Source organism: Formica exsecta, unplaced genomic scaffold (genome assembly GCF_003651465.1).
Source record: "Formica exsecta isolate Colony F162 unplaced genomic scaffold, ASM365146v1 scaffold290, whole genome shotgun sequence".
In the NCBI taxonomy this organism is placed as follows: Eukaryota; Metazoa; Arthropoda; class Insecta; order Hymenoptera; family Formicidae; genus Formica; species Formica exsecta.
The window spans coordinates 272,870-286,995 of record NW_021850162.1 but is presented as its reverse complement, the minus strand read 5'-3'; the positions used below and the strand labels follow the sequence as shown (position 1 = coordinate 286,995).

Here is a 14,126-nt window from a genome sequence, read left to right as displayed (position 1 = left end):
CATATATATATATATATATAATCTTTCTCTATCTTCTCATTCTAATTTCCTCTCGTTTACTGTTTGTTGTCTTTCCTCGATTTCTCTCTGTATCTCCTTATATATTGTACCCTCTTCCATCCTATGTACAACCCCCTGATGGATAATTTGCAAAACAGCCTGTTTCCACGCACTATCTATTGTGAAATGCTTTTGATCGCTAGACGGTGTGCACGATCCTATGAAAACGAGCGCACGTGATTGGGCGTCCCTTCTCTGTCGCTTTGTTGCAAATCGCGCACTGTATTATCATATCCGAGGCGCATCCATGTTAGAAAAAAATATTTATGAAAATGAAACACACAAGCCACACGCGCGAATGTTAAAGGAAATAATAATAATAGGGTGCAATGCGTATGAGAGTAGACAGCTCGCTTCCCCTGCCGCTGCTCTGCGAACGATTTTTCACCCTGTATCCCCTGCGTTTATCACCGCCCCCATTTTTGCTGTATCTGTTCTCGCTTTTCGCTGTCGCTGCTTCTCGGCCGCAGAAAGTGCACCCCCTTTTTTCTGTAATACGACTGGCTATATGTATGTGCTTGCGAGATAAGAAAGAGCAAACATATAGAAACGGATGACAAAAAAAAGCGAAAATCCGGCTTTCTTGCTTCGTGGCTTGGCTTGTGCCGCTTAACTAACATCATTTGACTTGACAGTTGCGTTTTGTTCGTTGTCCCTTCATAATGCTCATAATAATAATCACTTGAAACGTCTCGAACGAAGCGTGTAACTCACCCACGACAAACATCTCTCCTTCGTGAACTCGTCGATTGTTCTTTGTTGTATCTTTAGTTTGCGTAATCATTTTTGTTCCGGTGTCGTTTAGAGCGTTTGTTGTTGCCACTTACAAATCGCCATCGATTGATTAGTGACGCTGACTCATTAATCGTTGATTATTCATTCATCATCGTGGAGACATAACAAATCAAGCTTTCATCTTTATTGGACTTGTGACTGTCTCGTAGAAGAAAAGGTTGTAATGTTGAGTTACGGTGTATCGTTTACCTTGTGTTCCCTTCTTTTTTTTTTCTCTCTCTCTCTCTCTCTTTCTCTTGATTTACGAAGCCACGCCACGCGCATACATATACATTGTGCATTGCCCGTTAAGACGTTGAGGGTATACGTATGCGTGCGCGCGTGTACGTGTATATTAAACGTATACACGATTTTTACTTGTAGACCAGGTAACGTATTGAGTTATATGTCGTTTAGCAGTAAGTTTCCCGTGTTTTTACTTGTTTCCCGTAGGCGCAGAAACTGTACCATTGATCATCATCCATGGAGTATCACGATATCCAATAGATAATAGAATCTATCCATAATGTTTTATCGCGCCATTTAGACAGCCAGAGCTCCGCGCTTCATCGAAATCCTACGGCGATTGGGCATCGATGCATCTTTTTCCCTCATCGTTTTTTATATTATTGCAATTTCTTAATGATCATATCTAGGATAATTATACTGAAATTGATATAATGAAATTTTTGTAAATGAGATTCTTTGAGTACTAGGTCTCCGTAGCACAAACGCGCAAGTGATAAAGCTATGCAATTTGACAAATTAACTAAGATAATAATTTTCATAAAAATATAATGCTATGCTTAACATAAAAAATTGTTTTTATGTATGTATGATTCTTAGATTTTAAGATTGCTTTAATGTAAAAAATAATATATTTTAAATTATTATAAATGCGACTTAAATTATTATTTGCTTTTATGATCTTTATGGATAAATTTTTGTAAAACCTATAGAACTAAGTTATCTTCAACAAGATGACACGTTTTGTCTGAGCAGATTATTATATGTCATTATGTTATTATGTCAGTACTGCAATGGTTCTGTCACTTCTGCGCTTAAATGCAAGAGTAATTACCTGTTATATAGGGGACAGGTCCCACTGCCGTACGATTTCAACATCATTATCCGCGATTGCCCATGACCGTTTACTCTTAAAATTTTTTATTTTATTTATAAATTTAATAAATTACCAGTTAAAAATTTAATTTTAAATTTTTAAAATTAATTTAATTTCAAATTTTAAATTTAATAAATTTTCCATCCAACAATGCAAAAAGCATTATTCATAATTTTTTTTTTCATAGAAATATGAAGCTTGCAATGTAACTTACATAAGGCTAGCGAGAATGATAAATATCACAGACATTAAAAAAAAAAAAAATTTTTAATTTATTTTTTGGTTTAAATTATATACCTTTGCGCCCAAAAAACTGCGCGTGGCTCTTTTGCCTTTTTATTCGGAGTTTACTTGATTAAAATTTTAAGTATAAAAAAAGCGCGCGGATAAAAATATAAATTAATGTTTTCATATTGTGTTCATTATCATCTTGAGTTTAAGACAATTTACAATTTACAAGTTTTCAATTTTTAATTTACTTATGGTTCAATTAAAAACTTCTAACACATAGTATAATAAAAAAAATTAATAGATAATACATGATGTAAAAAATTAGAATGATGAAAAGCATACGAAAGATTAAAAAGAAAGATGCAAAAGAAAACAGACATAAAATAGACATAAAAGGATGCACTGGAAGATTTAAAATCATTATAATTATATTATGTTAAATTTATAATAAATTTATCGTAATTGCAAATTTTCTACTTTATAATATATACAATTGTACTGTATTAATTCTGTTTTCTTTGAACCGATGATTTTACATGTTATAGAAATGTGACTTAAATAATGAATTTATCAGCAAATATTTCAGCAAAATATTCTTTCATATTTGTGCATATATCTCCGATTTTATACAACAAATCAGTAATAAGGTCAAATATTCCGTTCCTACACTCGTTCTTCAATTAATTAGTTAATTAATTAATTAATTAATTAAAAATGGCAAATACGACGCGGTATTCTTTGTATTCAATGAAAAGCTTTTCGCCCGCACACTCAGAGTTTCCCTTTACATTGTAATTAAATCAGATAACAAACACGAGTGCCTTTGTAAGCACGCACATTAGAGTTAACAACCGCATAGTAGCAAACCGTCGCGATAATAGTCGGGGTTGGTCGCATTCACCATATAGATTAAAACGTACCCACGTGTGTGCGCACATTAAGAGACAATAAATCATAACTGTCACGCAGAAGCGCGCGATTATCACGCGATTACGTCTGCGTGATTTTCGCAGCGCGTAAATCGCGCGTTTCTTGGCGCGAATTATGGCCAGAGATATATGCATGTACAGATGCGACAGAGCAAACTTGCAAGATCGATTAACAAGCGTAGCCTTGATGTTGTCTCTGTACACTATATAATGTCATCGTTACCTATACAATGTCCTCTCATTTTGAACTACATACGGAAAACTCTCATGAAAAACTATGATCATCTTCAAGTTTTTTCTATCTTCGTACCTTTTGCATGAAATTTTTCAGAAGAATAGAGGAGAGTTTCCTCTTTTAGGTGCAAACCGTTGAGTGTTTATCTCATCACAGATTGTTTCTTTCAGCAGAGCAGCGATGCGCACACATTACCTCGGCACAAGAGTGGAATTTTTATATCTCACTAATATCATATTTGCAGATTTCTCTCTTTCTCTTTCTCATCGATATATGAATTTCACGGATCGAAGTTAAGGCACTATCTATCATCAAATTATCTTAAATAATTTTTATTATTTTAAGCATAAATTAATACATAATTTTCATATTTTTTTTTAGCCTTCCCTCGATTAATCCTCCTTTAATTCGATTCCATTAAATTATTTAAATATTTGTCCAGGACACAAAATGGATAACCTGCCACATATAACATTTTTTAAATTTTCTCTTCGAAATGCGCATTTCGATTAAATTTATTCCATTTTATCTTAACTCGAAACAATACCGTCAAATTTGCATGAAAGATGAGATCGACAATATCGCGAAGCAGCAGGTCAATCTTCGCTGAATTATTTCAATGTATTTATAAACACGCTCGAAATCAAGATACACGGCTTCGAGACGCGCGCGTCTTTTAGAAAATAAATAAATTTGCCACCACATATATATCCGCTAAATAATTCATCGAGCTTCATCCGAGCTTGAAAAGGAACTGTGGCTTCACGCTTGACGCGCGATTGCTGATTCGATAGCTTTGATACTAACGAATGGCTTGTTGATTACTAATTATCTAATTCACGGATCATCGGATCGTTAATCTCTTGTTACCGTGCCGACTGTATTGTATTTTCACGTGCACAACACTCGCTCTCACCGAAATCGTTTTTTTACTTGTGCTCCCGCTCACATTTTACTCACTTTTCCATCCGCGCGGTCGATCGATCGATTGATCGATCGATCGTATTAATTAATGACGAATCAATATTCGCGAGCAAAACAAAAATTTACATCGATAATGACCGATATATGTATTTGGCGTAACTATTTACTCTGTTTATGTGCTTGTGTATGTGCCAGTATTATAGCGTTCAGGAAGGAGATGAAAAATGAGAGGTACCGACACTTTATAAATCGTTTTTCTCTTTTTCTTTTCTTAATTTATTTTAAGCGATAATACGACCTAACCTGATTCAACGAGAACCTCACCGTTAGGAACATCCGAAATGACGTCCACTACTTTTGCATCCGCTGGCGGATGTCGCGATCGAGTACTACATTATAGCGAAGGCACATTAGGGATGAGATTGTCTTTCAGCGTTCGTTGTATGATGTAGCAACTGTGTACTGCACACGGAATTTCTGATCTCACTAGAGACCAGACAAAAAAATCGATTCCTACAGCCGCCTAACAATTTTTTACTTCTGTCACACTGTATCACTATATACCATCTCTTGCAAAAGCTGTCAACTATAATACATATCCGTCTACTACTAATTACATCAACGTTTCTCTCCCTCTCTCCTTACTGTTACTTTCACTCTGTTTCTTTCTATCTTTATTTCCTCGTCTTTCTTATATATACTGTTTCTGTCACTACTGTTTCTACCTCTCTTTTTCTTTCTATCTCTCTCTTTTTCTTTGTGAAATTTCTACTAACCTGCCAAATTTCTATTAACCTGCCCTCTTCTTACTACGTCTGGCTATGTCCCGCTTTCTTTTGTTTCTAGATATTGCAGAACCTACAAAAAAAACGCACTGAGCGGAGGGGGCGCCTAAGTTCTGACAATATGACTAAAAAGAAGTCCGGTTTCAGCAAAAGCGAACTTATTTTTAAGGTAACCCGTCCCGACAAACGCGCGAGCTCACGTCCATTTGATTCGTCCATCGCGAATCGACCTCGGCGATTCACCATCCGGTTTTCCGCGAGACTCGATAGAAGGAAATCGATTCTCCCAATTTTCTTCTTGCTACTGGCATCTAATTGACACAATTATCGAATGTGCAAACCCGAGCGATAAAAAATTATCATTCCACTTGTACGTGTGTGTGGTCATTTTTCAAACAAAAGTTCCAATAAATAAATAAAAATATTATATTTTTTTAAAGCGGCGCTTCTCCTCGCAAACATAACTGAAAGTATATAGCAATATTTAAAATCTTGTAATTCTCTCGTAATTTCCATCTCAAAAGATCCAATTAAACCTATATATTCGACAATTAAATCAATCATTTATCTCCTTGGCAGAGATAATATCCGAAAAATAATGATTCATAGTATCGCGACAATATATGAACCGATTGTTAAACTGATCGATTGCCCTTCTGCCGATGTCTCGCAAAGACCAGGAGCCGGACTAACGAGGTTAATTGGACGGAGGAGCTGTACGCTGATTGGCTCGTTGGTTTAATTACAAACATTCAGCTTTTATATACTTTTTCCGCCGCATTATACATTACATATACCCGCAGCAATAGGCTATGCTTTTATACATTCACCATCGGCACCCGCCTAGCGATGAGAAAGTCATGTAACTATGTGTGTGATATATTCTAGAGGTCCACAAAGTATATTTATATTATATAGATAATAAAGAAAATGTCCGTACCAGTTAAAAATTTAATTTAAAATTTTTAAAATTAATTTAATTTCAAATTTTAAATTTAATAAATTTTCCATCCAACAATGCAAAAAGCATTATTCATAATTTTTTTTTTCATAGAAATATGAAGCTTGCAATGTAACTTACATAAGGCTAGCGAGAATGATAAATATCACAGACATTTAAAAAAAAAAAAAATTAGAAACGCGAAGCTCGCATTTGAATTATTTACGAGTGTTTGGGCAAACGTGTTTAAGTTCGGAAATATCAATTCGCCGCCGCATATATATAACGGGGTCGGATTCGGGGAAATTTTCTTCGTACGTGCTCCGAGACGGCGTCGTATTGAAAATTCATTTTCGTCGCCGACAGAACACTCGAACAGAATTTCTCGAATACGAGAACCGCGGGTGCATGACACACTCATTATTGCGGCGCACGTGTCGCGTTTCGTTGCGAGTGCTGCACGCATACGTGCGAAAACGGATATATATGTCATCGCCCCACGTGTACATACATACGTTATGTACATATATAACCATGAACATAAATCGCACTTTCATGATACCTTCTCGATGATCCTTAGATAACTTTATCCTTATCTCTCGATTAAGAGGAGAATGCTGAGATTCTATCCGACTCTAACATTGAGTAATTTATCGATTACTTTATTAATCCTGAACGAATAAAATTAAATTAATCCATCGGATAAATTTTTAATTGAAGGATTTTCGTAAGATTCGTAATTTTATATGAGTAAAAATGAATTTTATGAAATATAATAAACCTGCAATTTTGAGATATTTTGAGAATCTCATTATTACTTGTTGCATTATACTGTAATTAGCTATGTTAAAAAAAATTATTATAAATAGCCAAGTCACTTGTTAAGATTATATGTTTAAGAATATTCCATTTTAACGCGCTATCATTACTAGAAAAAAAGGAAACGAATCGCTTACAGATTTACATAATAGTGTGTATTAGTTGTTCAGAAAAAATATGTGTAAAACTTTCCAAATGAATTGTGATCGTTAAAGTAAGATATAAACCGATATTTTCCAAAGAATTAACTTGGCAATTTAGCCCAAGTCGGAATATTCTCCGCGTTCTCCGGCTTTTCATTTTAATACGGACAGATTCCCATATCGTACTTATTGCGCACGATCAAGCCGAATAATTGCAATTTACTTTCAAACGTATTGCATCGACGTTACTAGACAAGCGTCGTTATTTCTGTTTTATTCCGTTATTACATTTGGCGCATAAGCGGTTTGAGAATCTTGACCCAACAAATTGCAAATGATCGATATTTTTTTGTTAGAGCATTCGTAGAGTAACCAGTTATTTATCAACGTTTTTTAGGTTACATTAAATTGTTCTTTTTTGTGTGCCACGTGATGCGTATTTTCTAATGTAGCATGCTTTTTTTAACGAACAGAAAAAGAAGTCTCGAGAGTATAAACGGCGATGACAATTTAGGAAAAATGTGACACACTCTCACCCAAATTATCCGCACTAAGATCTAAAAAAACATTGATTCTTGCTTGATATACATGTTAAAAACAAAAATCTTAATTTTTTAATCAAATCTTAATCCTTTAAACTCGTTCAACAACAAGTTAAATCGATTTGTGAAATGTGACTGCAAAAATAGACTTTTAATTTTAAAATATATATTTATTTTAAAAGTTCGCGATTTTAAACCAAAGTATATAATTTATTATTTAAAGGATTAAATAGATGGTTTTCCGTCATTCGCTTTTTTCCAATATTTATGTACAAAAACTTTCAATGGATAACTGTCGATAGATGATTGGATCTTAGTGACGGACTCCTTCACGTAGTTTATTCAATATTCCTAAACCTAAGCAACAAAAACAATAATAGAACAGTATACTCGACGAATTATATATCTAACGCGTTTTTGTGCAACACTCGCTTACTTGCTGTACACTACGCAATCGGAGCTTTGGACAAACGAGAAGTTTTAACCAAAAAGTGTGAGAATTCCGATACATTCCCCATCCGACACGAGAGTAAAGCTCTACCGTTGTTGTTGGCAGTTCCTGAATATGGCGTCGGTGTTCATGCGGATTTTTAACCTGATCTGTATGATGCTCTTAATCGGCCATTGGAGTGGCTGCCTGCAATTTCTGGTACCTATGCTTCAAGGATTTCCCAGTAATTCATGGGTGGCCATTAATGAGTTACAAGTAAGTAATTAATTTTATCATTTACCTGCATGTATCGCAGTTAATAAGTATATGTATAATAAAATTAATTAATTATAAAATTTCAAATTATATATTAATACACATCTACATTGAGTGTGTTTACGCAAAGCTTCTCTTATGATCTTGCTTCTTGAAAATTTCAGAGAAATTGGAACATTGCCAAATCATCCAATAACTACATAATTTTTATATTATCGCGCAGAAAAGAAAATTTATTATTTATGTTTATATGATAAAAATATCTTGGAGAAATTTTATTATATAATTCCACCAATTCTATAATAAAACATATATTTTGGAAAAGCAATTTCAAAGGGAGATATTATATTTTAGTTCTGTAAAATTTCAAATTATATATTAATGTACATTGATATATATAAATACACGTATTAATATATATAAATAAATATATATATATATATATATATATATTTATTTATATATATTAATACGTGTATTTATATATATCAATGTATATTAATATATAATTTGAAATTTTACAGGACTAAAATATAATATCTCCCTTTGAAATTGCTTTTCCAAAATATATGTTTTATTATAGAATTGGTGGAATTATATAATAAAATTTCTCCAAGATATTTTTATCATATAAACATAAATAATAAATTTTCTTTTCTGCGCGATAATATAAAAATTATGTAGATTGTCTTTCAGCGTTCGTTGTATGATGTAGCAACTGTGTACTGCACACGGAATTTCTGATCTCACTAGAGACCAGACAAAAAAATCGATTCCTACAGCCGCCTAACAATTTTTTACTTCTGTCACACTGTATCACTATATACCATCTCTTGCAAAAGCTGTCAACTATAATACATATCCGTCTACTACTAATTACATCGACGTTTCTCTCCCTCTCTCCTTACTGTTACTTTCACTCTGTTTCTTTCTATCTTTATTTCCTCGTCTTTCTTATATATACTGTTTCTGTCACTACTGTTTCTACCTCTCTTTTTCTTTCTATCTCTCTCTTTTTCTTTGTGAAATTTCTACTAACCTGCCAAATTTCTATTAACCTGCCCTCTTCTTACTACGTCTGGCTATGTCCCGCTTTCTTTTGTTTCTAGATATTGCAGAACCTACAAAAAAAACGCACTGAGCGGAGGGGGCGCCTAAGTTCTGACAATATGACTAAAAAGAAGTCCGGTTTCAGCAAAAGCGAACTTATTTTTAAGGTAACCCGTCCCGACAAACGCGCGAGCTCACGTCCATTTGATTCGTCCATCGCGAATCGACCTCGGCGATTCACCATCCGGTTTTCCGCGAGACTCGATAGAAGGAAATCGATTCTCCCAATTTTCTTCTTGCTACTGGCATCTAATTGACACAATTATCGAATGTGCAAACCCGAGCGATAAAAAATTATCATTCCACTTGTACGTGTGTGTGGTCATTTTTCAAACAAAAGTTCCAATAAATAAATAAAAATATTATATTTTTTTAAAGCGGCGCTTCTCCTCGCAAACATAACTGAAAGTATATAGCAATATTTAAAATCTTGTAATTCTCTCGTAATTTCCATCTCAAAAGATCCAATTAAACCTATATATTCGACAATTAAATCAATCATTTATCTCCTTGGCAGAGATAATATCCGAAAAATAATGATTCATAGTATCGCGACAATATATGAACCGATTGTTAAACTGATCGATTGCCCTTCTGCCGATGTCTCGCAAAGACCAGGAGCCGGACTAACGAGGTTAATTGGACGGAGGAGCTGTACGCTGATTGGCTCGTTGGTTTAATTACAAACATTCAGCTTTTATATACTTTTTCCGCCGCATTATACATTACATATACCCGCAGCAATAGGCTATGCTTTTATACATTCACCATCGGCACCCGCCTAGCGATGAGAAAGTCATGTAACTATGTGTGTGATATATTCTAGAGGTCCACAAAGTATATTTATATTATATAGATAATAAAGAAAATGTCCGGCCCACACGTTTACGAGCGTAATATAATGTTTATGCCAGCATGGCGTAAACCACGCAAATTTAAAGGCCCCGATTTTTCGATGATCATCGGTCGATCAGCGCGATATTCGATACGTACTCTCTGTGATAGTGAACGAACGGGTATCGGTTGTCGATAGTTCGGCATGGCGTGTTTGATTCGAATTTTGATCGTCATACTGGTTGAACCCTTCCTATCTTTCTCTCTCTCTGTTTCTTTATAAAAAAAAAAAAAATATATATATATATACATATATATATATATATAATCTTTCTCTATCTTCTCATTCTAATTTCCTCTCGTTTATTGTTTGTTGTCTTTCCTCGATTTCTCTCTGTATCTCCTTATATATTGTACCCTCTTCCATCCTATGTACAACCCCCTGATGGATAATTTGCAAAACAGCCTGTTTCCACGCACTATCTATTGTGAAATGCTTTTGATCGCTAGACGGTGTGCACGATCCTATGAAAACGAGCGCACGTGATTGGGCGTCCCTTCTCTGTCGTATTTTTATCATATAAACATAAATAATAAATTTTCTTTTCTGCGCGATAATATAAAAATTATGTAGTTATTGGATGATTTGGCAATGTTCCAATTTCTCTGAAATTTTCAAGAAGCAAGATCATAAGAGAAGCTTTGCGTAAACACACTCAGTACTTTGTACCGGAATTGGCGATCGATCGCCAAATGCATTTCCGTGTTACGACTCGACGCTTATTTACAGGACTCGTTTTGGCTGGAGCAATACTCGTGGGCCCTTTTCAAAGCCATGTCGCACATGCTGTGTATCGGATATGGTAGGTTTCCGCCGCAGTCCTTGACCGACATGTGGCTGACCATGCTCAGTATGATCAGTGGTGCGACGTGTTATGCTCTTTTCCTCGGACACGCGACAAATCTCATTCAATCTCTCGATTCCTCGAGAAGACAATACCGTGAGAAGGTAGATATAACCGGATGATCGTACGAAGCGACTCGCCCGGCGTGTGTATCCATCGGAATTTAATTCCCTTCCGGTTTACCCGTAGGTGAAACAAGTAGAGGAATACATGGCCTATCGAAAACTACCGAGAGAAATGAGACAGAGAATCACGGAGTACTTCGAACACCGCTATCAAGGAAAGTTCTTCGATGAGGAGCTGATTCTTGGAGAGCTCTCGGAAAAATTGAGAGAAGTACGATAGAATTTACACGTTGAAACATTTCAATCGGAATTAAATCAGATTAACATTGAGATGTATAATATTCCTAAAAGAGCGTTCTTTGACATCTGATAACTTTATATACTATGAAATATTGCTCTAATTGATAATATTAGTATTTAACATGGTATTAAACTTTAAAACTCGTCAAAAGAGTTTATAAAGCATATTGAAGAAAAATACGGTATCTAAAAAGATTGCACCTTCTCTTTTATAGGATGTGATAAATTATAACTGTAGATCGCTGGTGGCGTCCGTGCCCTTTTTCGCCAACGCCGATTCGAATTTCGTCTCGGATGTCGTCACGAAACTCAGATACGAAGTCTTCCAGCCAGGTATCGATTGTCGCTATCATTAAAAACGCGTTTTCTGTCACACACATAAAGCATCTCGTTTAGCGTCACGGCACGGAAAGGTATTTCCTTGCGCGTCGCTCAAAGAATCCTACGTGTCATTTAAGCGGAAATGAATTTACAGGTGATATCATCATTAAGGAGGGTACTATCGGCTCGAAAATGTACTTCATACAAGAAGGCATAGTCGATATCGTAATGGCGAACGGCGAAGTCGCGACCTCGTTGTCGGACGGATCTTACTTCGGCGAAATCTGTCTATTAACGAACGCGAGGAGGGTAGCGTCGGTCCGAGCGGAGACTTATTGCAATCTCTTCAGCCTCTCGGTGGATCATTTCAATGCCGTGCTGGATCAGTATCCGCTAATGCGCAGAACGATGGAGAGCGTTGCCGCCGAGAGGTATAAGCTTTGGTTAGGTTTGTTCTATCGAGTTGGTGTGCTAATAGATGTCAATCATCACTCCCACTTCCATTTACTTTATTTGAGCATTGTGTATTGTCCGATTAAACGGAGATCAGTCATTTGCTGCCTGTCGAAATCATGTCAATCTTTCCTCAACATACCGATTCTCGTATGTGTTGTTAGAACACAACGCTTGTATTACACACACATACACATACAACATATCAATGAAATTTTGATTACAAAAAAAAAAAAGATAGAAATAATATTGTCACATATATTGCTCTTTGTGTGACTTCTTGAGCAAGACAATGCAGAATTGGGAAGAATCTGGGACAAATTTATGATGAAAGCGCACTAACTTACGATACTTACAATGAGTTGAGAGAGTTAATTAAATTTTCTTCGAAAAAAATATCTGTTTAAGATATCGATGCAAAAATATAATTAAATTTTCCTCTTTATACTTATATGTATAAAAGGGTAAATATCCAATATAATATATAATAAAGTCGGATATTAACCGATTAGGAAATAATTAAGAATCGTAATTTGAAGTCATGACAAAAGTTTTACACTCTCGACACATTCATTACATAATAATCTTCTTATAATTTGGCATAACATATTTTAAATTATTTCAAATACAATTTTTGTCACACAACCACAAAATAATTATAATATTGTAAATTATTTTCTTGATAATGTTACAATATTTTTTCAAATATTATAAGTTTCTTAATTGATTAATTGAATTAATATATCGACATTATTATATTTACTATTTTCGCATTATCTGTTTCTTGTGACGACAAATCAACATAAGACCTCGTGATGAGTGTGTGGCAAAGATAATTAATTCTTTTATCAGTTAACTTCATTCAATTACCTTTAGCAGTGCAAGTAGTATTAAAACAAATAATAATGACTATTGAGTACAGATGATAAGCGGCAAGCGCTATAATGCGCCACAAAATGGACAAATCGTTGTGCTGCTAAGCGGTTTAGAATTTGGTGTAAATAATAGTATGTTATGCCGCGTGCAACATTCCCTACGCTTAATCATGCTCTCTTTATAGGCTAAACAAAATCGGAAAGAATCCTAACTTGGTGACTCAGCGCGAAGAGGATCTTGGCAGCGAATCAAAAACGATAAACGCTGTAGTAAATGCACTCGCAGAGCAGGCCGCGCATGCCAGCGCCAGTGAAGAATCAGTAAGTATGCTATAGAATGTCAATTATATTATAATTTGTACAGTCTTTTCTTTCTAGCAAAAAAAGAAAGAAAAAAAAGCAAGTTCTTATTCACATAATATATTTTTATCTATAATTTTACCCATTAAATAAAGCAACGAAATAAGTATATTTCCTCTCGTCTTTACAAAAATAAATAAATACATTGTGTCATTTTATAAAATTCATTGTGTCATTTCAGGTACATAGTATGGAGCTTAGAACGCTACCGGCTTGTCTCTTGCCCAGACCAAAGTCTGAAAATAATTTCGCGAGCCAAGAACTTACGAGAGAAGGACGGAGGATCTTCCACAAGAGCGATACTTTCCACAAGGATTCGTATCAATGACGACACTCGTTTTACTAGCATACGCAGAGATACTAACGGCTCCATGTTGGAATAACGACAGAACTTTCTCATCGATAAAACAGCTGGTGGTTTTGTGCCTGGTGCTTGGGCGATTCTATAGCAGCGGTCTATACATAGATATCGGCCATGCCAGTAGTTCTCTAGCAATCGATTTATAGCGCCTTCTTATATTAATCTGACGGCATTTTCGTCCAAGACCGCAAAACTGACCAGAACAATCGAATCTTATGCTCCAACCATGATACAGATCCGTGAAAAAATGCGGCAATTAATATAAATATAATTTATATATGTATGATTTACACACACACACACACACACACACATATATATATATATATAT

General features: G+C 35.0%; 1 protein-coding gene across 9 annotated transcripts in view; it reads left to right on the top strand.

Moving 5' to 3' along the window:
• The window catches only part of LOC115237309 (potassium/sodium hyperpolarization-activated cyclic nucleotide-gated channel 2), a 116,772-nt gene extending 102,666 nt beyond the window's left edge, over window positions 1–14,106 (top strand). For 2 of the 9 annotated variants that reach the window (XM_029810271.1, XM_029810269.1), the window contains 8 exons: window positions 5,123–5,230; window positions 8,062–8,211; window positions 10,946–11,164; window positions 11,250–11,396; window positions 11,641–11,758; window positions 11,901–12,177; window positions 13,260–13,395; window positions 13,616–14,106. In XM_029810271.1, the coding sequence (XP_029666131.1) occupies window positions 5,123–5,230; window positions 8,062–8,211; window positions 10,946–11,164; window positions 11,250–11,396; window positions 11,641–11,758; window positions 11,901–12,177; window positions 13,260–13,395; window positions 13,616–13,762 (1,302 nt within the window). In that variant the 3' untranslated portion in view covers window positions 13,763–14,106. Of the gene's footprint in view, window positions 1–5,122; window positions 5,231–8,061; window positions 8,212–10,945; window positions 11,165–11,249; window positions 11,397–11,640; window positions 11,759–11,900; window positions 12,810–13,259; window positions 13,396–13,615 lie in introns of those variants that run through there. The other 7 variants (XM_029810268.1, XM_029810275.1, XM_029810270.1 and 4 more) reach the window with 5 other exon arrangements.
• Window positions 14,107–14,126: the final 20 nt, after the last annotated feature.